The sequence below is a fragment of the Puma concolor genome, chromosome E3 (assembly GCF_028749965.1).
Source record: "Puma concolor isolate L17-30 chromosome E3, mPumCon1.1.hap2, whole genome shotgun sequence".
Classification (NCBI taxonomy): Eukaryota; Metazoa; Chordata; class Mammalia; order Carnivora; family Felidae; genus Puma; species Puma concolor.
Window position 1 is genome coordinate 42,523,022 of NC_141682.1, and position 23,132 is coordinate 42,546,153.

The window sequence follows — 23,132 nt, forward strand, 5'->3', positions numbered from 1 at the left end:
ACAGAATCTGAAGCACGCTCCAGACTCTGAGCTGTCAGCACAGAGCCGGACAGAGGGCTTGAACCCACGACTGTGAGATCATGACCTGAGCCGAAGTCGGACGCCTAACCGACTGAGCCACCCAGGTGCCCCACCAATAGAACATAAATAGCAGTTTGGTGTCCACTACCATGCCCGCTAAAAATGCACTACTTAGCAGTTGGAAATGGCACTTTTACATTTCTCCTTTAAATTACGTTTCCATTTTCTATCATCCCATAATTTTGTCCTGGTATTTTTTTTTTAAAGTTTATTTATTTATATTGAGAGAGAGCGTGAGCAAGGGAGCAGCAGAGAGAGAGAGAGAGAGAGAGAGAGAGAGAGAGAGAGAGAATCCCAGGCAGGCTCAACACAGAGAGAGCCCCACATGAGGCTCGATCTCCCAAACCATGACATCATGACCTGAGCTAGAATCAACAGTTGGACGCTTAACTGACTGAGCAACCCAGGTGCCCCTGTCCTGGTATTTTTTTTTTTTTTTTTTTTTTTTATAGCTGAAAACTTTATTTTTTTCTTAACACATATTTCTCCAACAGAGATGAGAGTATATTGAAAATTTTCCCCCTAAAACCTTAAGAACTTAAGTATTAACTTGATCTAGAAAGCATGTTTTATCATTGAAGCTACAAGTGGCATGTCGTTGACCAAAGCAACATAAATGTATTTTGATAATAGCTGTTAAACTAACAACAGAAAATGTATTTGTAAGTGCACCTCCTAACAGTAGGGAGGGGGGTAGAGTTCTGGGCCCTAATCAGAGATGGCGTCCCTTGCATTGGTCCCAGAGGTGTGCCACACACTGAGGGTAAGAGCGAGGCAAGACCTTCTTTGTTAGGGGTGGAAGCATAGTGTCTAGGAAGTAGGGAGATGTGGAAAGGAGTTAATGCCAGACCATAGGCCTATGCTCGGTCACATCCCCTTTAGGAAGTTAAGGGGCTGAAACTCCCATCCTTAACCCTAACCGTAACCTGTCCATTGTTGTGTGCCTGCTCAAGTGTAGGACAAGTGAAACCAGGGATGGAGGGCCAGAAGCAACCAGACAGGAAGGCTCTCGTGCCTTGGGAGTGCTTTGAGGACAGCTGGCCCCTCTCTCTCAGTCCTTGCTACGCCTCTCATGCAGTGTCTGGCTGTAGTCTGCAGCAAGGTGGGACCATCCTTTGTGCCATCATGAGCACGAAAACACTGATGACCCTTTGTCTCCCTACTCCACTCTACACAGGGCTTCGTTCCACTCAGCAGAGAGGTGGGGGCACCAAAAGGCTTTGAGTTGACCTTGGGTGGGAGTATGCAGACTGATCCCAGGGCTTTGAGCTAAGCTGTGTCAGTTGTGTTCGGGTAGTAACGTTTCTCAAGGCCTCCTCCTGTCTGTGCATTGTCTTTGCTCCGTGTTTACAATCCAGCCTGATGGGCCAAGTATTGAGGGTTCAGGGTCTACCTCCCCTGGCCTACTGTCGCCATGAGGCTGGGTCTAAAGCCAGTGTAGCACGCAGCACCCCAGGGACAAGCAGCAGGATGTGTTTGGTTAGAGATGTGTTCTTTTTTACCATAAAGTTTGTGGAGTCTCCTTTGGGTAAAAAAATAACTTTCTGGATTGGTGTGAGGCAAAAGATAGATTTCTGTGACTTAGAACTGTAGCATCTGTTAGAATATACACGTCACTGAATTTGTAAGATATAATGATAAAAGCGTTATTTTCACGTATTTCCCATTAAGAAGCTTTAATGGTGATTGTGTTCCTGTTTCTTAAGAGTTTCTATTGGATTTCTAAATTATCAATATTGAGATTACGTAAAAGTGCTTTGTTAAACAGCGTTCACACTCTAGTTGGTGTAACTTGCTCTTCTCTCATTTTCCAATTTCTTGTTTATTTAGAAAACTGTGGCTGAAAAGCAGGAGAAGAGGAATCAGGATCGACTGAGGAGGAGAGAGGAGAGGGAGCGGGAGGAGCGGCTGAGCAGGAGGTGAGTCCACGGCGGATCCACGCCCAGGGAGACCCTGCTCCTTCCTTCAGTCTGGCTCATAGCACTTGAGCTCAGCTACGGATCTCAGTGGCCCTTAAAAGAAAAGTAAGCAATGTGCAACATGTTTCGGAGAGCAGGGTTTGGGCTGGCGTGGTAGGAGCCTTGCGGTGCGTACACGGCCACCCTGAGCTGCGGGAGCAGTTGTGACAACCTCATTTGTACCTGGAAAGGTGTGAGGGAGGGCTGAGCGGTGGCAATGGGAGAGGCACCTGCCGCGCCCCCACGAGGTCAGGGCGGACCGGTAGGGCAGGAGCAGAGACTTTGTGGAGCTGGAGCGTGTTCTGTCACACAGCCGTACTGCCCTAGGGGAAATCCATCAAAGGGCCTTAGGGCTGAGTAGACTCCAGTGTTGACTGAGGGTTGTGGGGCCAGTGGACAGGGGCAGAATCAGTGAGAACTGTGAAGAGCTACCTAGGAGAACCAGGCGAAGGAGCTGCTGGTTGACGGGTGCGAGTGGGAAGGGTGTGGGTGTGTTGTGGGGGTAGAGCTGATAAGGTTTGCTGGTACGAGGTGGCGAGGCAAGCAGAGGGGGATTGAAGTCGGCCTCACTGCTTTCTGGCCTGGCGTGGCCACTTAGGACAATGGAGAAGACTGGGACCGGTGTATGGGGTGAGAAGGCGCTGTGGGGAATAGGACTTGGCTTTGACTGTATTCACTTTGAGATGCTTAGGAGACATCTGGTCAGAGTTCAGGGAAGAGGCCAGACGCCGGACCACGCTCTCGTGGGGCACAGCTCGCTGTTCCTTGAAAGGCCTGGATGCTGGGATTCCTGGAGGAATTTCTTAGTTTGTAATTCAGAGAGGACAGATCACGTTTATAGTTTTCTCTGTGTTTCTTTTCATTACTTTAATCATCTAACAGGTTGTGATTGTAAAGAGACTCACTGAGTATAAAAACGTATTAAGCAAAACACGTAAGTCTCTTTTTACCCGAAAGTGACCACTACTCCGGTGGGGTGTGTCTGTGTGTGCGGAAGCACGTGGGACCCTTGCCTCACCTCTGAGATCTTCCCCCAGCAGGGGTGCTCCTGACAGATACACAGTGCCCTTACAGTGATGTGGCAAGGTTAACTACCCTTTTTTCCTCCCCCACCTTCATACTTTTTGCACATCCCACCCCCTGCCTCTGGCAGCCACCATTCCGATCTCTGTATCTGTGAGGTTTGGGGTTTTTTTTAGGTTCCACAGATAACTGAGGTCGTACAGTATTTGTCTCTGTCTGACTTATTTCACCTAGCATCATGCCTTGACGGCCCGTCCATGTTGTCACAGATGGCAGCATTTCCTTCCTTTTTGTGGCTGGGTAGTGTTTCGTTGTGTATTTACTTGTTTATCCGTCCATATGTCAGTCTCCATGTCTTGGCCCTTGTAAATAACGATGTGATGAACGTAGAGGCACAGAGGTCTTTTCAAGATAGTGATTTCAGTTTCTTTGTTCCTGTTGTTGAGAGGGGCAGAGGAAGAGAGAAAGAGAGAGAAGGAATCTGAAGCAGACTTCACGCTCAGTGCAGAGCCTGACGCGGGGCTTATTCCCACACAACCCTGGAATTATGACCTGAACTGAAATCAGGAGTCGGGGGCACTTGGAGCTATAGGCCTGAGAACTAGAAAATAACAAGTCTCTGAGAAGCTGACTCTCCTTCACCTTGTAGACTAGGGGCACCTCTCCTCATACATATGTGAGGGGCGGGGCAGTTTGGGGGAAATTGTTCATCTTTTTTTTTTTCTTTCAGGTCTGGTTCAAGAACCAGAGATCGCAGGAGGTAGGTTTGCAGATCCATTAATGTGTTCTCAGTCAAATGTCCCTTTCCATGTGCATTTTTTCCTTAATAGTTAACCATTATAGCTTCACACTTGTTACCTGGTGGGCAGGGCTGGTTGGGGACACACTCAAACCCTGTCTGTCTTTGTCAGGTTGGTTGGGGCTTAGTGCAGCAGAGGGACCCACTGTCAATGAGAGAAGTCAGGTGGGATTGCTGAGGCCTATGGGCAGTGAGTGTTTCCTGGCAAGATGTTTTCGGGAAGCATCAGTGGGAGCATCAGGCCATAATTCTCTTTGACCGGAGATTGATTGGGGGGACTCTTGTGAACCCCAGTTGTATTTTTGTAGGAGGGAAGGGGAGATGCCAGGGAAGCATCAGGTCGGACCTGCTGAGAGAGAAGGGCTGTTGGGATGGGGCCATCACAGCCTTCAGAGCCATCTGGGTGTCTGCTGCAGGTCGCGCTCCCGGGACCGGCGTCGGAGGAGGTCAAGATCTACCTCCAGGGAGAGACGGAAGTCATCCCGGTCCCGGTCCCGAGACAGACACCGGCGCCACCGCAGCCGTTCCCGGAGCCACAGCCGGGGCCACCGCCGGGCTTCCAGGGACCGGAGTGCGAAATACAAGTAACTACTCTGACTCCTTCAGTAGCTGCAACCGGAGTGAGCCCCTTCTCTTTGTGTTCCCAGGGTCTGCTGGGGGTCTGTCATCGGGGCCCGTTGGCCATACCCGGTAGGGATGGGTCTGAGGCTTTTGCCTCAGGAGCCTGGCTGGGCATCTGTGGGACTGAGTGTTGGAGCCTTGAGAATTGTGAATGGGCCCAGGGAACAGGGAGCTCTAAGCAGAGAGCAGCGGGTAGATTCAGGGCCAGGACAGTTGAGAGGCTGTGGGAGTGGTTACATGGGTATGGCTCCCTCTTGTGACCTGCTGCACACTCAGTGTCACCTCCGTACACAGAACCCCTGAGATTTGTGTCCTGACCAGGTGCCTCTTGCCTCTGTTTTATTTTGTTTTTGTTGTTGTTTGTTTGAGGAAAAACAAATTAAGGTGTTTTTTTTTTTTAAGTTTATTTGAGAGAGAGAGAGAGAGAGCATGTACGTGTACATGCACAAGTACAGAAGGGGCAAGAGGGAGAGAGAGAGTCCCAAGCAGCCTCTTCCCTGTGAGTACAGAGCCCGACATGGGGTTTGAACTCAAGAACCACAGGATAGTGACCTGAGAGAAGTCAGACGCTTAACCAACTGAGCCACCAAGGCACCCCAAGGAAAAACAAATTAAAAACCATTCATACTCACACTTCAAGATAAGCACTGTGTGTGCCTGATTGTAGCCTTTTTTCCATCACGTTTACATAACGGGTCATATTTCTCATATGCACTCTTGTTTTTTGCTCCATTTACACTCAAGCGAAAGCTTACCCTATTGGGAGAAACCTCTGCACATGTTACTTTTTCATGGCTGCCTAATACTCCTTTGTGGCGTGGGCCCTAGACGGCTGCCCTCTGGCCTTCTGTGGGCCTCCCCAGGTGTGCTGGGTCTTGGCCTTCCCTAACCTGGTGTTGAGGATCCGAGTTGTCAGCGCCCCAGGAGCCAGCCTGAAGGGGGATGCCAGCCTCCTCTGAGCCTCTGGTTCTCTTCTCCCAGGTTCTCCAGAGAGCGGGCGTCAAGGGAGGAGTCTTGGGAGCATGGACGCAGTGAGCGAGGGGCCGCTGACTGGAGGCTGGAGAGCTCCAACGGGAAGACAGCTTCACGGAGATCGGAGGAGAAGGAGGCTGGCGAGATCTGAGCCTACATCTGGGCCTGTAAATAGTCTGTTAAACGTTTGACACAGCCTAAAGTACCCCTTTATATTTGCTGAATACACCTCATCTTTTGTAGTTTACAATTTCTATTGTTTCGGAGCTAGCTGTGAGTTTCTAGAGATGTACAGAGTTGCTCCTGTGTTCTGGGGTTATGTTGAGTAGGAATAAATAAATCTGACAGACGGCCTCCTTACTGCTGCGGTGGGGTCTCTGCTGTCCCTCCTGTGCTCTAGAGACTTCACCATGGCCTTCCATGGTTGATGACACGCTGGATGTTCTCCGTGAGCTTTATTCACCCTCAGAAATGCTGACCTACTGTTAGACATCGCTTTGAGTGTTGGCATCTGACATGCCTTGCCGCCCTGACCAAGCGGAGTGAGGTGTGCAGAGTTGTCTGCTTGCTGGGCTGGGTGTGTCCTTTCTGAGGGTCTGAGCTGCCTGGCCCCGCCCCTCAGTGCAGACCACAGCAGGCTCTGCGGGGGAGGAGGGAGGTGCCCCATCCTGCATCCACTTCTCTGGAAGGACTGCCGGTCTAGTGTGCTGTTAGCATAACCTCAGCCTGCCTGGCTCCAGTGAACCACACTGCAGTTCCCCCTTCGGGAGTTACTTAAGGACAAAGAAAGGCCTTTGGACGGCATCCACGTGGCAGCCACAGGGTCCTCAGAGGCAGGGGTTACTGATTTGGGATCAGGTTGTAGTTCGACTCACACTCAGGAGAGGCTAGTGGTGTTCTCATGCTCTCAGCTGCTCTGTCACACGAACTCAGAGACCAAAATCAGCCCATCAGCCCTTTGGGTTGGTTTATTCTAGGAGGGAGCTTCTGATGGCCAAGTTGTGAAAACTGTCATCCCCACCCCCTTAGTGCAGAGGTTGGCCCAATGGGCACATGGTCACTGGGTCTGGATCTTGGGCCACCAGCACCGGGAAGTGACTGGTAGCCGTGCTGTGGGCTCTGGTATCGCAGTCTGTCCCCTTCTAGGAAGATGTGTGGATAGGTGGGTACTCCTGCAGCATAGGTTTTCCCTGGCCCCCTGTCTCCACAGGGAGGAAGGGCAGTGTCAGTAGGGTGTCCGTGTCCTGCACTTGTCTGGGGCCCAGGCTGAGCCAGGAAGAAGGGGCCTTGCTGGAACATCCAGTGGGAGGCTGCCAGAGAGCAAGGGGTAAACGTCGGCTTGGTAGGTGGCGTAGACACCAAGCGGGCTGGGTGGTGGAGGTGCGTCTTGGGTTTGGGAAGTAGAGGCACATTGGTGCAAAGCCACGAATGGGTTAAGGGTGGTCCTAGGAGGGGAGGGGCGGAGGGAATGAGGGCTGGGGTCCTGGGTGCCTGACTCGGCTCTGCAGTCCCGTGTGGGGAATGCAGAGAATGGTCTGAAGCAGGCAGGGACACCCTAGCTCCGACAGCGTGAGGGTGTGCTGCTAGGAGGCAGAGTGTCAGAAGGACCTCCTGCCTACACCCCCCATCTCCTGGAGGGTTAGGCTTTAGAAAACAAAAGAAAAACAAAACTGTAGAACAGTAGTAAAATACACACAATTTACCATTTTAACCTTTTTTGTTGGTTTGTTTACTTTTGAGAGAGATTACGAGAGGGGTGAGGGCAGAGAGAGGGAGACACAGAATCCGAAGCAGGCTTCAGGCTCCAAGCTGTCAGCACAGAGCCTGATGCAGAGTTCGAACTCAGGAACCACCAGATGATGACCTGAGCCGAAGTCAGATGCTTAACCAACTAAGCCACCCAGGTGCCCCATTTCAACCATTTTGAAGTGTGCATTTGAGTGGTATTGAGTGTGTCACCATCCATGGAGGGGTGGTTTTGAAAGGGCATCCCTGGACTTAGTGAGATCTCAGCCACGAGCATGAGGCTGAGGTCAAGGCTGCAGCTGCTCCCTTCACGTGTGGGCGCTCACCAGTCTGTAGCGGAGCAAGGAGTCTGGAGCTCTTATGCTTGACTCTCCAACCTCGTTATTGGAGGCGCCCACTGCCTCTGGTGCACCCCAGGCCCCTGAGCCTCGTGGCTTTCAAGGGTTCACCAAGCTCCCGTGTGCAGGAGTGCAGCGGACACACCGTCCTGTGTTCCAGGTGGGTGGAGAGGAGGAGGTGATATTGATGGAGGCCACGCACGACACTCCCAGAGCTCCACAGCTCATCCCAGGTGGGTTTCAACAGAGGTGAGCTCCTGGTCGGGGGGATGTGGAGGGTGCCTAGAGAAAGTCACCCATAAATCATGAAGTGGCTGGGACCAGAGTTCACCACCCCACCTTGAGTCCTTGCTAAGAATACAAAAATGTGGGAAATGTTTATGGAGAAGCAGGGATGCAGGTCAGGGGGTAGTTGCAGTCCCTGAGGAGATTTGGGTGGGCCAGGCCAGCAGGTGCAGGGCCTCCAGGACCCCAAGGTCATAGTGGAATCCATGTTCCTTGGACCACCCCAGGGCTGTGTGGTGCCCTCAGCCCCTCCCAGTTGCTGTTCCTTGAGGATTTCCCCGCTACACACAGTCCTGTCGATTGGCGGAGGACAGAGTGACCAGTACCTAGTGTGGGTTGTGGCACCTTCTTATTGCGTAGAGGTCTGGGGCTACCTTCCAAACTCAAAATGGGGGTCTCTAGCCAGGTCGAGGGCTGCCATCTGATGAGGGGAGGGTTGGAGAGAATCTGTTGGCCTTGTTCCCTGCATGGGAGCCCATAGGATCCACAGCAGGGCCCAGCCTTGGGGAGCACCCACCCCAGGGTTCACTGGCAGGTCCTGGGCTCTCACTGCATTCTGTGGATATGTGGAGATCCTCCCTTAGGGTAATGAGGTGCACTTGGCTGGGCCTGGGAGCTGGGAGAGCTCCCTGGGCAAGGTGGTACCCATCTGTGATTGGAGTAAGGGGGAGAGGGGCTGTGCACCAGAGTGCCTTGGAAGGGACCCTTAACCTAGAAATGGGATGGTGGCCACAGTGAGGGCTGGGATCCGCATATGGTTACGCTCTGGTAAGCTTGGGACAGTTGAGTGGTTCTTAGACTTTAACAGATACCTTAAAACGGGTTGCTACCCTGCCTCCCCGCTTCGATTTTCTGGGGAGGGGCCCCAGAAAGAATGTATTTTCATTATTTTGTAGGTCGATTTTTTTTTTTTTTTAGTTAACATAAAATTCAACATTTTGACCGCTTGAAAGTGGTTTATAATCTATTCCCAATGTTATGCTGTCTAGCACTATGTAGTTGCAGAACATTTTCATCACCCCAAAAGGAGACCTAGTTACCAGTAGGCAGTCACTCTCTCTGACCCAGCCCTAGACCATCGCTCATCTACTTGCTGTGTCTGTCGATTTACCTGTTGTGAACATTTTCTGTAAGTGAAAGCACGGTAAGTGACCTGTGACTAGCTTCTTTTACTGAGCATAGTGTTTTGCAAGATGGTCCGCACCGTACCATAAACTGGAATAGGGGCAGCAGGGTGTTGGGGGCCAGGAGTGGCACCAGCTTCAAACCCTGAATGACCTCTCTGGGATGTGAAGTGAGATGCTGACTCAAAGAGGGGCCCCCAGCTCTTGGCATCAGGGCACACGCCAAAGGTAATACTTGGACCTTAGGAAAGGGGGGTTGAGGAGTCATGTCCTCAGTTGATGACACAATTAAATCCTCTGTCCACTGCACAGTCCGTATGCCAGCACCCCAGACAATCCCTCCCCTACTTTCCGCACATGCCCTGGGCATCCTCTGGCGCATGAGGCTATGTGGTGCCACGTCGCCCTGCATGTTGTATCACTGCTGACAAAGCTGATGGCTACTTAATGGATGGGCACAAGGTCTGGTGGGTGGCCATGGTCCCTGACCCAGCCCATGCAGGAGGACTGACCGTCCTCACAGGAGTGCCAGTGCTCCCTGCATAACACAGATCCACAAGGAAGGCTGAGGGGAGACCCTGGGGGTCACCGGATTTCCTGAGCACCTGAAGCTCTCTAGCGCTTTCTGGCCCTTTGTTCCTGCCCTTCACTCTTTTCCCTCCCTGGGGCTAATACAGCTGAGCCTGTGGGCTGGGGCTACCCTCCCAGGGCAGTTGTGCAGGGGTCACTGCCAGGGGAGGAGCAGTGGTGAGAGCTCGTGAAGAAGACTGCCCCCACCACTGGACCCAGACACCTTCTTTTTGTTTTTATGGAGATGTAATTGATAAATGGTGTTCTGTTAATTTCAACAACACACATATGTTGCAAAATGGTCACCACGGGAAGTCTGCTTAACATCTGTCTTCACAAATTGTTTTCTGGTGGTGAGGACCGCTAAGCTGTACTCTGAGCAGCTTTCAAATATACACTATGGTGTTACTGTATATGTAATAATGTAACTATGTAATAAGGTGCAGTATTGTATATATAATGCTGTATATGTAACTAATAATATGTAATATGGTGCCATGTTACTGTATATATAATTTGGTATATATAATTAGGTAATAATATAGTGTGTTATTTGCATAATACTGTATGTAATTATGTAGTATAATACAGTGCAGTATTATATATAATACTGTATATGTAATGTAATGATATGTAATACAATGAAGTGTTCTGTATAAAATGCCATATGTAATTACTATATATGGAATACTGTGTATATATATAATTAGGTAACATAATACAGTGCAGTATTATATATGTAATACTATGCATGTAATTATGGAATAATACAGGATAGCATTATACATAATATTGTATATGTAATTACATAACCTATAATACGGTGAAGTATATATATTTGTAATAGATGCATGTAAATATATGATGCAATTATATATAAATATAACTATAATACTGTATATTATGTAATATATAATACAGTATGCTTACTGTATGTGGAATACTGTGTATGTAATTATGTAATAATACACAATGCAGTATTACATATTCCTAGGCCTTTTTCTGAGGCTGCCGGAACCTTCTTTGGAGCTCTGAAGGTCCAGCGTGCCTGGGACTCCAGACGAGTCAGCTACTGGCTGGGCCCAGCCTCTCTCCCTACAGAAGAGGGCACGGAAGAGTTTAGAGAATAAGAAGCAAGCTCTGCATGTCCACCTGGGTCAGGAAATGGAACAGTGTCTCAGCTCCTGGGAAACCCCCGTCTTCCCTTCGCGGTCCCTCTGTCTTCCCAGAGGTCACAGCCTCCCGACATGTGGCAGTCTTTGACACATTCGTTATTTCATTGGTCTCTGAAGACCAGGAGTCAAGACACAGCTCAACCAAGTTCTCCCTCACAGGCTGCAATCGAGGGGTCTCCTCTGGGGCTGTTCTGGAGAAGGGTCCCCACTCACATGGTTGCTGGCAGCATTTAGCTACCTTCTGGGCGTCAACAAGAGGTCCACTCCATGGGGCAGCCACAGCATGGCAGCTTGCTGCTTCAAGCCAGCAAGGGAGACCGTCTCCAAGCAAGAGAGGTGTTATTAATCATGGAAGCGACATCCAGTCCCCTTTCAGAATTTTGTAGGTTACAAGCAAGCCGTAGCATCCACTAGCATTGCCACAGTTCAAAAAAGAAAAAAAGGGGAAAAGGAAGAAAGAAAATATAATTGCTGGTGAAGATGTGGAGGAACTGGAACCCTAAATACTGCTGGTGGAACAGAGAATAGGTCAGCTACTGTGGAGAAGAGTCCGGCAATGAGTTCCTCAATGCGTTAGAATTCTGTAACCCAACGACTACATTCCTAGATACATACCCAAGAGAACTGAAAGCAAGAACTCCGATACTTGTGCACACACGTTTATAGCTGCATTTTTCACAATAGCCGGAGGGTGAAAACCAAATATCCATCAGCAGCTGGATGGATAGACAGAAGACAAAATATAGAAAACAGTATGGAGGTTCCTCCAAAAATTAAATACCATATGATCCAATAATTCCACTAGTGTGTGTTTATCCAGGGGAAGTGAAAACACTGATTTGAAGAGCTCTCTGCACTCCAGTGTTTTTTGCAGCCTTATATACGAACAAAATGTGGTCTCTTCATGCAATGGAATATTATTCAGCCATAAAGATGACTGAAATTCTGATGCATACTATAGCATGGATGAACCTTGAGAACATTATGTTAAGTGAAAACGAAGCCAGAGACAAAAGATCACATATATGAACTATCTAGCATCAGTTCCGTACAGACAGTAGACAAATGATCTTCAGAGGTTCTGGGGGAGGAATGGGAGTGACCTGGGGAACAGGGCTTCTGGGGCGATGAAAAGGTTTGTAACTAGATAGTGGTGTTGGTTGCATAGTATGAATGTGCTAAATGCCACCGAATTGTATGCCCTAAAGTGGTTTAAAGGTTAACTTTGTTTTATTTATTGTTTGTATTAAAAACCGCAAAACCCACATTCAGAAGGAGGTGGAGAGACTACAGAAGGGTGTGAACACCAGGAGGTGGGGATCCTGAGGTACTTTTCTCACTGACACTTTTTGAGTCTGTGCTTTTTGTCTTTGTCCATGTGTCCAGTCTTTATCCTTTGCCGGGATAATGAAGTCACTTATGGTCAATATAGTTAACGTATTTGGTCTTGTTGACGCCATCTTATTTTGAGCTTTCCCCTTGCCATGCCCGTTCTATTTCCATTTTTGCCCCTTTTTGAGGGGATTGTTTTAGAATAGTTTTTAATTATTTTATTAATTTTTAAACAAATGTTTACGTGTTTTTGAAAGAGAGAGAACAAAAGCAGGGGAGGGGCAGAGACACAGAATCCGAAGCAGGCCCCAGCGCAGACCCCGACACGGGGTTAGAACTCAAGGACTGTGAGATTGTGACCTGAGCTGAAGTCAGACGCTTAACCAATTGAGTCACCCATGTGCTTCCGTGTTTTATTTTTTTACTTTTTAAATTTATTTTTAGAGTGTGTGTGTGTGTGTGTGTGTGTGTGTGTGTGAGAGCGAGAGAGGGGCAGAGAGAGAGGGAGAGAGAAAATCCCAAGCAGGCTCTGTGCCGTCAGCAAAAAGCCCAACATGGGACTTGATTCCATAAACTGAGATCGTGACCTGAGCTGAAACCAAGAATTGGACCTTAACTGAGCCATCCAGGTGCCCCTGTTTTAGAGTATTTTAACTTCCTACTTTTTTCTCTCCGTTACTTTGGAAGTCAGACATTCCATTTCTATTTCATGGTTGCTCCAGAATTGACAACGTACGTGCTTCATGTATTGTGGTATGCTAGCTGAATAATAGCCACCAAAGATATCCAGGTCCTAATCCCTGGAACCTGTGAATGTGGCTTTATATGGCAAAAGGCTTTGGAAGGTGTGATTAAGAATTTTGAGATGGGGAGGGGCACCTGGGTGGCTCAATCGGCTAAACGTCTGACTTTGGCTCAGGTCATGATCTCACGGTTCATGGGTTCGAGCCGTATGTTGGGCTCTTCTGACAACTGGGAGCCTGGAGCCTGCTTTGGATTCTGTGTCTCCCTCTCTCTCTGCCCCTGCCCCATCTCATTTTCTCTCTCTTTCTCTCTCAGAAGTAAACATGAAAAAAAATTTTTTTTTAATTTTTGAGATGGAGAAATTATTTTGGATTATCCAGATAGGCCTACTGTGATCACATGGGTCCTTATTAGAGGCAGGCAAGGGGATATGTGACTACAGAAGAAAGCAAGATACTACTAGCTTTACGGATGGAGGAAGAGGCCCAGAACCAAGGAATGCAATTCTAGGAGCTGGAAAAGCAAGGAAATGGATTTCCCCCCAGAGCTTCCTGAAGGAGGAGCACAATCCATCTGACATACTGATTTCAGCATAGTGAGACTGAGTTTGGACTTCTGCCCTCCCAAACTGTAATACGAGAATGGATTTGTGGTGTTGTTTTAATGTTTATTTTTGAGAGGAAGAGAGCACAGGCAGGGGAGGAGGAGAAAGGGGCAGAGGCAGAATCCCAAGCAGGCTGCTCCTGTCAGCATGGAGCTGGGTGAGAGCTCGAACTCAGGAACTGTGACGTCAGGGCCTGAGCTGAAATCAAGAGTTGGACACTTGGGGTACCTGGTTGGCTCAGTCGGTTAAGCGTCCAACTTTGGCTCAGGTCATTATCTCATGGTTTGTGGGTTTGAGCCCCACATCGGGCTCTGCACTGTCAGTGCGGAGCCTGCTTGGGATCCTCTCTCCTCTCTCTGCCCCTTCCCCGTATGCACTCTCTCTGTATCTCAAAATAAATAAAAAGACTTAAAAAAAAAAAAAAAGTTGGACACTTAACCGACTGAGTGACCCAGGCGCCCCAAATTTGTGTTGTTTTAAGTCACTAAGTTTGTTAGCCAGCAATAGGAAAGTAATACAACTAGCAAAACCTAAAGTTAATAAAAACATGTTTCCTTCCCAGATGACATAAGGACTTAAGAGCACTTAACTGCCATTGAGTCATGACTTAATTCTGACTTAGTTATTAATATCTGGTGTTTTATGTCTGTAGGGTTTTTTTTTTTTCTCCTTTCTAATCTCATATGTGATTTTGTATACAATCAGTGTTTGTGTTAGCACGTTGTTTGTTATTCACTCCTTCTTACATCTCAGGCTTCTCCCCAGGCTCACTGTCCTTCTGCCTGTAGTGCATCCTTTAGTAGAGTCAGGATAGGGTGAGGCAGGATCCGGAGAATTTAATTCAGATCTATTTTTAAGTTCACTATTTCTCTCTGTGACTATGTTTTATCTGTTACACTTAGCCACTGAATATTTATTTATTTAATGTTTACATTTAAAAAAATTTATTTTAGGGGCTCCTGGGTGGCTCAGTTGGCTAAGTGGCCAACTTTGGACTATGTCATGATCTTGTGGTTCATGAGTTTGAGCCCCCACATCGGGCTCTCTACTGTAAGAGTAGAGCCCCATTCAGGTCCTCTGTCTCCCAATCTCTCTGCCCCTCCCCCCCCCCATGCACTCTCTCTCTCTCTCTCTCAAAAATAAACTTTTCAAAATAATAAAATTTTATTTTAGAGAGAGAGAACATGGACCGGGGGGGTGGGGGTGGGGGGAGGGGAGAGAGAGAATCCCAAGCAGGCTCCACACTCAGCATGGAGGCTGATGCAGGGCTCCATTCCACAACCGTGGGATCATGACCTGAGCCAAAATCAAGAGTCAGACTCTCAACCAACTGAGCCACCCAGGCACCCCGGGATTTTGAGGTTTTTTAAATGTTTTTTAATGTTTACTTTTGAGAGAGAGAGAGAGTGTGAGCCAAGGAGGGGCTGGGATAGAGGGAGACACAGAAATCTGAAGTAGTCTCCAGGCTCCGAGCTATTAGCACAGAGCCCAATCCGGGGCTTGAACCCACGAACCGTGAGAACATGACCAGAGCCCGAGTTAGATGCTTAACCAACCGAGCCACCCAGGTGCCCTGCCCTTTGTGGCCTATAGTAAAGTGCCTTTATCTAGGAAGGACTTACTTCCTACTGCCAGGTGCCTATGAGGGAGTCCAGGATCGTTTTAAATGAGATCCATAGCCTGAGATTTTGGGGGACCATTCAGGTGATACAAACTTGGGCTGCAGAGCCATGAGTGTCAACATCAGATTTCGATTTATCTGGAAAAGATGTTCCCTTTTCTGCTTACCACCAAGGTATTTTTTTTTAGGCCCCCTTTTTGGGGAAAGGAGAGAATTCTCCAGTAGGTGTAGCCTTTTGGGGCCCGAGCTTTATGGGGAAGAGTCACCTATGGAGCACATCACCTTATACTGCCCCCTTTTTTTTTTACCTATGAAGAAGAAAATTCTAGCCCGATGTTGCCAGTTTTGGCAAATACCTCAGGACCCAAGTAGTTTAGGTGCTGTGATAACCTCTCCCTCTCTGAGTCCTCGCCTTTACTTGGTTTCTGGCCAGAAGGTTCCTTACCCTCTTCTTTGCTCTTTGATGCTTTTAGGACTATTTAATCTGGATGTCTGACTGGTTCAGTCAATAGAGCATATGACACTTGATCTCAGGGTTGTAAGTTGAAACCCCACATTGGATATAGAGCTTTATTTTTTATTATTTTTTATTTTTTTAATGTTTATTTGTTATTGAGAGACAGAGGCAGAGCATGAGCATGGGAGGGGCAGAGAGAGGGGGAGACAATCTGAAGCAGGCTCCAGGCTCCGAGCTATCAGCACAGAGCACGACGTGGGGCTGGAACTCACGAACTGTGAGAGATCATGACCTGAGCCGAAGTCGGTGGCTCAACCAACTGAGACACCCAGGCGCCCCTGGGTATAGAGCTTTAAAACAAAAACAAAAAACCCACTGAAACCATTTGTCCAGTATTTGTAGTTAGCTGAAGCGAAACTGTGGCCTCTGTTCCCAGGTTGGAAATGCCTGCTCAGAGCAGTCCGTGTTGGAGCACGGTCAAGGCCCACAGACCTGAAGGAGGAGCTGAGTGTGTCTGGAAGAAGTATCCCGCTCTCCCCTCCACCCCCCCAGATAAAGACGGAAAAAATGGGCAAGTAATTTCAGTGCATAAGATGAACTAAAAGTCGTCTACAGATCTCCAGAGGAAGGCTTCTGTGGGCTAATCTGATGACAGATACCACAGCAGGAAAATAGGGACGGACACAAATGGGCAGTTCACCGGTGCTGGGGCAGGACCCGCCTCCTCCCACCAGGTCCAGAGTCTGGAAGAGGGGCTTTCCTGCCGGGGCACCCGAGGCCCCCGGGACTGCCAGACCCCCAGGCCCCTCCAGCGGCACACTGGTCGGGATCTGCGCAGGTTCTGCCGGCAGGGGGCGCCGCTCCCTCACGTTCCCGGAGGCCGCGACGGGCCGCGGTTCCGGTTGGGTCAGGGGCCACGCGGCGGGTCCGGGCCGGCTCGCCTGCACCTGGAGGGAGTCCGGGCCTTGCCCGCTGAGGGTGGGGGCGACCTAAACCTTCCCTCGATCGCCCAGGGCGCCCAGCGGGCAGCCGGGGGCGCGCCCGGGTCTAACGACGGTGGGGTACGACTCCGGCGTCTCCGATACCCGCCACTCCGCAGACCCGCGCACGCCCCCAGAGAGAACACGCGCATGCAGGCTGAGGCTTTCTTGCGGGGACTTTACTCAAACTCTGGAACTCGCGGGAGGGGCGGCTGGGCGGCGGGCGCCCCTCTCCGAGTTTAGCCGTAGCTGGTGGCCAGCGCCGAGATCACGTGGCTCAGAAACTTTTCCAGCGAGGCGTGCATGGCCGGGCTGAAGTCTCCAGGGTAGTGCCGGGCGAGGGTCACCAGCAGGCAGTGGCCCAGGAGCTGCGGAGAGAGGCAGTCGTCCCGCCCGGGGCCGTCCTTCTCCACCCCCTTTCTCGGCGACCGCTGACCCAGCGCTGGCCCGGTGCTCACCTTGAAGTTGACGGGGTCCACACGCAGCTGGCGCACGTGCAGGTCGCTCAGAGCCCACAGGGCGGTAGGCAGGTCGTCCAGGTGGGCCACGGCCCGCGTCAGCGCGTCGGCCACCTTCTGGCCGTGGGCCTTGACCTGGGCGGAGCCGGGGGTCAGGTCCAAGTGGGGAAAGTAGGTCTTGGTGGTCGGGAAGGCCAGGAAGGTCCTGCGGGAGGAACGGCTAGTGAGGTGCGATCCGAGGGCGAGGGTGGGGGGGAGGCTTGGGGAGGAAGGGCACCAGGAGCGGCGGGGGACGGCATCCGCGGGGCAGGCGCCAAGGCGGGGAGCCGGAGGGGCGCCGGGACCTGTTCGCCCGCACCTCTCCAGGGCCTCGGTCGCGTAGACCCCAACGTTGGTCCCCAGCTTCGTCCACAGCGCGCGCACTGCCGCCCTCTCCGCGGCGGACAGCACCATCGCGGATCCGGCGGCGTTGAGCGGCGAGCGCTCCGCGCCGGATGGCAGCACGGACGCGATTGGTGCGTCCCCGCGGCCTCCAGGGGGCGCCACGCCGCGGCCGCGCCCCGCTTTTGCTCGTAGAAGAGTCCTGAGGGGTCCCGGCCCCGGTGCTGAGGGGTCCCAGAGTCTGGGACCTGCCCTATTGCCATGAACCCCGCGGCCCCATTTTTGTACTGTTTATTATATGGAAACTAATAATTTGTTATTATTATCATCAGGGGACACTGAATTTCATTCTCCCTCCCTTCCTCCCCAGACTATTATGACATCTCTCTGAGTCTATTTTCGCACTGATTGTAAAAAAGGAACATAAAAATGTCCTCTTCCCAAGGTTGCTGTGAGAATTAAGCAGATAACAACTGTCAAGCTCATGACATATGTTCCTTTCCGGGCAGTAAACATTTATTAAGTTCCTCCACTGTATCTCAGTCATGATACCTGCCAGGCACCACTCTACACATTAAATTTTTTTTTTTTTTGAAAATTCATATAAAATTTACCGTAGTAGCCATTTTAAAGTGTACAATTCAGTGTCTTTAACCACATTCACACAATGTTGTGCAACCACAACTATCTAGTTCTTGAACTTCATCATCCGAAATGGAAACTTTGTGCCCATTAGCAGTAGCTCCACAACCCTTCCCCTCAGTGCCTGGCAACCACCAGCCTGCTCTCTGTCTCTATGGATTTGCCTATTCTGGATACTTCCTCTATGTGGAATCACACACTATATATTCTTTTGTGTCTGGCTTCTTTCATTTAGCATGTTTTCGCTCACGTTGTAGCCTGTGTCAGTGCTCCATAGCTCTTAATGGCTGAATAATATTCCACTGTATGGATAGACTACACTTGATTCCTCCATTCATCCCCTTATGGACATTTGGGTTGTTTCCACCTTTAGCCCAGGCCCTCATTTTTCCCTAATAATAAAAGAAGGAGACTGCCTCTTACTGGGAGCTCACACTGTGCCACCAGCTCTGTTAAAAGTAGCACAAACTGAGGCAGAGACCTGCCATATCATTTTCCAAGGATGACTCTTAGACAGGGAAGAAAGGACACTGCTGTTAGTTGGGGGCTCAGGCCTGGATGGCTGCCAGGACCAGACCCCTAAGCACTAGCGGCTTGCCGTGAGGGGGGGAAGAGTGTGGGAGTGCAGGCTCCCAGGCCCTGGCTTTTCTCTTTGCTGCCCTGCCAGGGGGAGTCGGTGGGCCTCAGGAGTGCCAGCCTCTGGACATTGAAGTAAATGCTGAGCTGGGCCCAAAACCAGGCCTCTGGATCCATGGTGCCCCAGGCCGTCATCACCTGCAGAGTGAATGTCCTGGAAGTGACACCAGTGAAAGAGATGCCTCCAGGAAATTGCCTGCCAACTGCCATTGCACTGTTTGCCTGCCACAATGTCGTCGGGATTGCATGTGTGTTTTGTAAGCGCTTGACAGGTGTGGGGGCACTGCGGGGGACTCTGAGGAGCGTAACTTCTGGTCTTCCCCACCGCCCAACTTCAGGAAGAGCCACGGAGAGCTCAGAGGTCCAGGCTGGAGGCCCACCAGCTCTCAGCCCAAGTGTGTGCCATAAAACGTAAAGATGGAAAATCAGTTCATCATTTGAGCAAATACGAGCTCCAATGGAAAGGTCTGAAGTGAATCGCAGGAAATGGCACTCATTCCAGAGAGAGGGATGGGGGGTGGCCCGCAAATCCTGCACTGGCAGCAGGTCCGGCCCCACTCCCCTCCCCTGCCGTCACCTCCCGCAGAGTCAGAGAGGTCGCTGGTACCAGTGGAGGAGAATCACCGCTCCCCCACCCCCCAACCTCACCCCCCTCCACGACACGACACACGAAGGCCAGCGACAAAGAAGACAGAGGCGGACAGAGGCTGCAGCCCACTCAGACTTTATTCAAAGATCAGGAAGTTCGGGTGCCCGGAGCCCAAGAGGCCCCGGGCCCTTAGGACGATCGCCCCGGCTTCACTCAACGGTATTTGGAGGTCAGCACGGTGCTCACAGCGCTGAAGAACTTGTCCAGGGAGGCGTGGACGGCGGGGGTGAATTCCGCGGGGTGGTGGCAGGCCAGGGTCACCAGCAGGCAGTGGCTCAGGAACTGCGGGGAGGGGAGACGTCAGGGGGCGTCGGGGGACGCGGCTGCCCGCACTCCGCACTCCACCTTCTGGAGCCCAAGGGACTCTGCCCTCCTGCCAACAGGGTCCGGCGAGCCCTCCACCGCAGATGTCCCCCAGCCCGGTGCTCACCTTGAAGTTGACGGGGTCCACACGCAGCTTGTACGCGTGCAGGTCGCTCAGAGCCGACAGGGCGTTGGGCAGGTCGTCCATGTGGGCCACGGCCTGCGTCAGCGCGTCGGCCACCTTCTGGCCGTGGGCCTTGACCTGGGCGGAGCCGTGGCTCAGGTCGAAGTGGGGGAAGTAGGTCTTGGTGGTGGGGAAGGAGCAGAAGGTCCTGTCGGGAGGAAGAGGTGGGCGAGCCACGGTTAGGCGGGGCGGCGCAGGACAAGGACCGCGAGGGGTCGCGGAGCCCGGGGTGCCGGGTGCCCACAGGGGCAAGTTGGGTGCTCACCTCTCCAGGGCCTCTGCGCCATATTCGCCAGCATGGGACCCAATCTTACCCCAGCAGGCCTTGACGTTGCCCTTGTCGGCGGCAGACAGCACCATGGTTGGTTCTCTCTGAGTCTGTGTCGGGACCAGAAGGTGCGGGGCCGCGAGGGCGCGGAGCCTTTATGTCCCGGGCGCGCGGGGCGCGCCTGCCCGGGCTGCGCTCATTGGCTGGCGCGGGGCCGACTCGGCCGGACGGCAGGGGGCGCCAGCGAGCGGCCAGCGCCAGCCTGGCGCGGTGGGGGCTTTGCTCCAGGCTTTGTAGAGGGTTCGGGTGTCTTCCTCCCATCCGCCTCTTCACGGCCATGGCAGTGGTATCCTAGACCCCAGCTCGTGGGGGTCGGTTTGCTGAGGTGGCTCGATGCCCGTTCTTCCAACACGTGAGCCCAGTGACACCCTTCAGGGTCCCCGAGCGCCCCTATCCCCAGGCTGTGCTCTCCTGAGGATCGGAAGGGAGCAGTCAGTTTGTGCCACCTACCCTGATCTAGGCTTGGCACTCCCCGGACGTGTATTAACTTGGGCGGAACCAGTGAAACAATGGGCGGTTAGTCGTGGAAAGAAAGGCCTCTCCTAGCCCAGGGCGGAAAGAGATGTGCACACAAGGGGGTCCTTCCTCACATGTTCTCGAGAATTCCCACCCAATAGCCCTTCTGCTCCCCTCAGACTTGGTTCTCCCAACCCCCTTTCTTTACACAAATAGCCATCGACTGCCACTGAGTGCCGATCGCAGAAGGAGCAAATACCAAGGGGCAGAGTTTGCAGGGCTGGGTAGGAGAGTTCCAGGCGCAAGCTCCTTCCTCCAGGGTGGCGGCTGCTGCACCCCAGGTCAGGGACTCACAGAGGCAGGCCTCTCCTATCTGAGACCTTGCGTGAACGGCTGTCTCTCTCCCCCGCTGTCCTGGGTCACAATGACACATCCAGTGCTGTAAACTGTGCCAGACACAAGACTCATGAGGCAAATAGTCGTTGAGTTGATAAATAAAGCGAATGGCTGGGCAAGACCTGAGTTTCCAGCCTAGTTAGGGACAGTGACCAAATCATCACACAAGTACACATACAATGGAAAACCTTGTTAAAGGACCCAAGGAAGCATGGAGAGAGTGGATGAGGCTTTCAGGGACATCAGGGTTAGTCTGGGGATCATGGTGGGCTTCCCTGAGGAAGTAAGACTGGAAGATGAGTCAGTAATAGGCAGAGTAGAGTTCAGGGGGAGCTACCCATCACTTGGTGGAGGGGAAGGGGAGAGAAGGCCTCTGTGGCCGCAGAGTGGGGGTGAGAGATGCGGGGGTGATAAGGCTGGTCAGACCCCACAGCATGGGGCAGGGGAGGAGCTTCCGGTGGGGTGGTAAGAAGGGGCAGGAACTCCAGCTGCTGACAAGTCCCTTGGGCTAGTAGGTGGTGTGATGGGCACGATGAGGCGGAACATCAGAGCTTGGCGAGGGGAAAAGGGAGGGAGGGGCCACCGCTACGTCCTTTCCTGGGAAGAAGACTTCCCTTTGGGGACGGGTGGGGGGGCACCACCCTCTGCCCCCATCCCTCTCCTAGGGCCCTCCCGCAAGACCTTCCCTGTGTGTCCAGGAGGAAGTAATGGTCAGACTGGGAAGAAAGAAGCTCTGGACAAGTCTCAGCAATTCCCCCTTCTGCTCCACCTCCTGGTGTCTGTTCCTCTAATTTTGTTCACACAGGACTCTCCCCCTAGCTCAGTCCACTTTCCCTTCCTACCTCCACGCTTTTCCCAATTCTGTCAGAGCCAGAGGCCCTCTCCTGGCCCCCCAAAAAGGATAAGACACTGGGGGCTTAGAGGCATACAAGACCCACCCCGCAGGCCAGGGACAATCCCCCCTTCTTCATCTTGTTCCAATCCCTGTGCCACTGAGTCCTTTTAAGGCAAGACTGAGGAACATATCTCAGCTAATGGCTTACATTCTTAACATGGGCAGAGCTCCCACATATATATAAAAGGGAGAAACAAATGACTAATGGGAACAATGGACAAAGGATATTAACAGGAAATTAACAGAAATGTAGAAATGACCGGGCGCCTGGATGGCTCAGTTTGTTGAGCCACCAACTCTTTATTTCAGCTCAGGTCATGATCTCACGTTGCATGGGATTAAGCTCCATGTCAGGCTTTGCTCTGATGGCAAGGATCCTGCTTGGGATTCTCTGTCTCCCCCTCTCTCTCCTCCTCCTCCACCCACACCCACACCCAACCCCCCCCCCCACACACACACTCTTTCTCTCTCACTCTCTGTCTCAAAATAAATAAATAGGCATTAAAAAAAAAAAAGAAATGGAGAAATGACCAATAAATCTGTGACATGAGAAAGAGCTGGATACGCTGCTGGAAGAGATGTAGTGGAGACACAGTTCCATGAGAAAAGCAGGTTGCAGAAAAATATCTAGGGTATGACGATACTTTTAACCAAAAAGAAGAATGTAGTCATAGATGTAGCTGTGTCCCCTCAGCACAGGATAGAAGCCAGTGGGCTCAGTCCCAAACTGATAACTGTGTTACTTCTGCAGAGGTGTGGGACAGGGCACAGAGACTCTCTTTCCCAACTTTGAATAACACAAAAATGGTGTATGTGGGTGTGCATGTGCACGTGGCTTGTGTGTGAAAGCATGGGCGAATTTTAGTTTATTTGTTTATAGTAGGCTCCATGCCCAGCACAGAGCCCAACAGGGGGCTTGAACTCACAACCACGACACTGAGATCAAGACCTGAGTTGAGATAAAGAGTTCGACGCTCAATCTACTGAGCTACCCAGGTGCCCCCTGAGTTTACTTCTTAAGTGTTTTCTATATTTAAGTAAAAGTGAATTGGGCTCTGGGGCGAAGAAAGGGTGTGTAGTGCAGGAGGAGAGGCAACCCCCACTGTCCAGAGTGGGGAGCAAGGGGCTCTGTCACTGTCCTGAGACAACCCAGGACTGCGCGCTGCCCTGAGCTCAGACTGGGCTGGAGGCCCTGGTGGGTTCCCTAAGACGGTTGCAGAGCCCAGGTGGGGTGTGTGAAGTTGAGCCCAGGGCTTCAGCACTGCCGCCAGGGGACTTTCCAAATATTGTTCACAGCACTGAGGCAGAACTTCTGGGAGGCCCCAGGAGCCTTGGGCGTTTGAATAGGGGAAGCAGTGAGCTGGGGAACACCTG

The 23,132-nt window shown here is 51.5% G+C and overlaps 3 protein-coding genes across 5 annotated transcripts in view; 1 reads left to right on the top strand and 2 right to left on the bottom strand.

Annotated features, from left to right (window-relative positions):
* LUC7L (LUC7 like) overlaps window positions 1-5,807 on the top strand; it is a 45,230-nt gene extending 39,423 nt beyond the window's left edge. For 2 of the 3 annotated variants that reach the window (XM_086691778.1, XM_086691780.1), the window contains exons 8-11: window positions 1,912-2,000; window positions 3,793-3,822; window positions 4,278-4,445; window positions 5,464-5,807. In XM_086691778.1, the coding sequence (XP_086547904.1) occupies window positions 1,912-2,000; window positions 3,793-3,822; window positions 4,278-4,445; window positions 5,464-5,605 (429 nt within the window). In that variant the 3' untranslated portion in view covers window positions 5,606-5,807. Of the gene's footprint in view, window positions 1-1,911; window positions 2,001-3,792; window positions 3,823-4,277; window positions 4,482-5,463 lie in introns of all 3 variants that reach the window. The other variant, XM_086691779.1, reaches the window with a different exon arrangement.
* Window positions 5,808-16,588: 10,781 nt separating this feature from the next.
* On the bottom strand, window positions 16,589-17,423 carry HBQ1 (hemoglobin subunit theta 1). Its single transcript, XM_025923223.2, has 3 exons — window positions 17,247-17,423; window positions 16,889-17,093; window positions 16,589-16,798 (listed from the first exon to the last, which is right to left on the bottom strand). The coding sequence occupies exons 1-3, from the start codon at window positions 17,339-17,341 to the stop codon at window positions 16,670-16,672; spliced, it is 429 nt and encodes a 142-aa protein (XP_025779008.1). The 5' UTR covers window positions 17,342-17,423; the 3' UTR covers window positions 16,589-16,669.
* A 1,832-nt stretch (window positions 17,424-19,255) lies between these two features.
* Window positions 19,256-20,090, bottom strand: LOC112860016 (hemoglobin subunit alpha). The gene is made up of 3 exons (XM_025923221.2): window positions 19,949-20,090; window positions 19,627-19,831; window positions 19,256-19,478 (listed from the first exon to the last, which is right to left on the bottom strand). The coding sequence occupies exons 1-3, from the start codon at window positions 20,041-20,043 to the stop codon at window positions 19,350-19,352; spliced, it is 429 nt and encodes a 142-aa protein (XP_025779006.2). The 5' UTR covers window positions 20,044-20,090; the 3' UTR covers window positions 19,256-19,349.
* Window positions 20,091-23,132: the final 3,042 nt, after the last annotated feature.

Excerpts from the sequence above, each read along its gene's own strand:
- LOC112860016 (XM_025923221.2), bottom strand. The coding sequence starts at position 20,043 with ATGGTGCTGTCTGCCGCCGACAAGGGCAACGTCAAGGCCTGCTGGGGT. Across the intron at positions 19,832-19,948 it reads GGCGCAGAGGCCCTGGAGAG|GACCTTCTGCTCCTTCCCCA; the intron begins GTGAGCACCCAA and ends TCCTCCCGACAG. Across the intron at positions 19,479-19,626 it reads TGGACCCCGTCAACTTCAAG|TTCCTGAGCCACTGCCTGCT; the intron begins GTGAGCACCGGG and ends CCCTCCCCGCAG.
- HBQ1 (XM_025923223.2), bottom strand. The coding sequence starts at position 17,341 with ATGGTGCTGTCCGCCGCGGAGAGGGCGGCAGTGCGCGCGCTGTGGACG. Across the intron at positions 17,094-17,246 it reads GCGACCGAGGCCCTGGAGAG|GACCTTCCTGGCCTTCCCGA; the intron begins GTGCGGGCGAAC and ends TTCCTCCCGCAG. Across the intron at positions 16,799-16,888 it reads TGGACCCCGTCAACTTCAAG|CTCCTGGGCCACTGCCTGCT; the intron begins GTGAGCACCGGG and ends CTCTCTCCGCAG.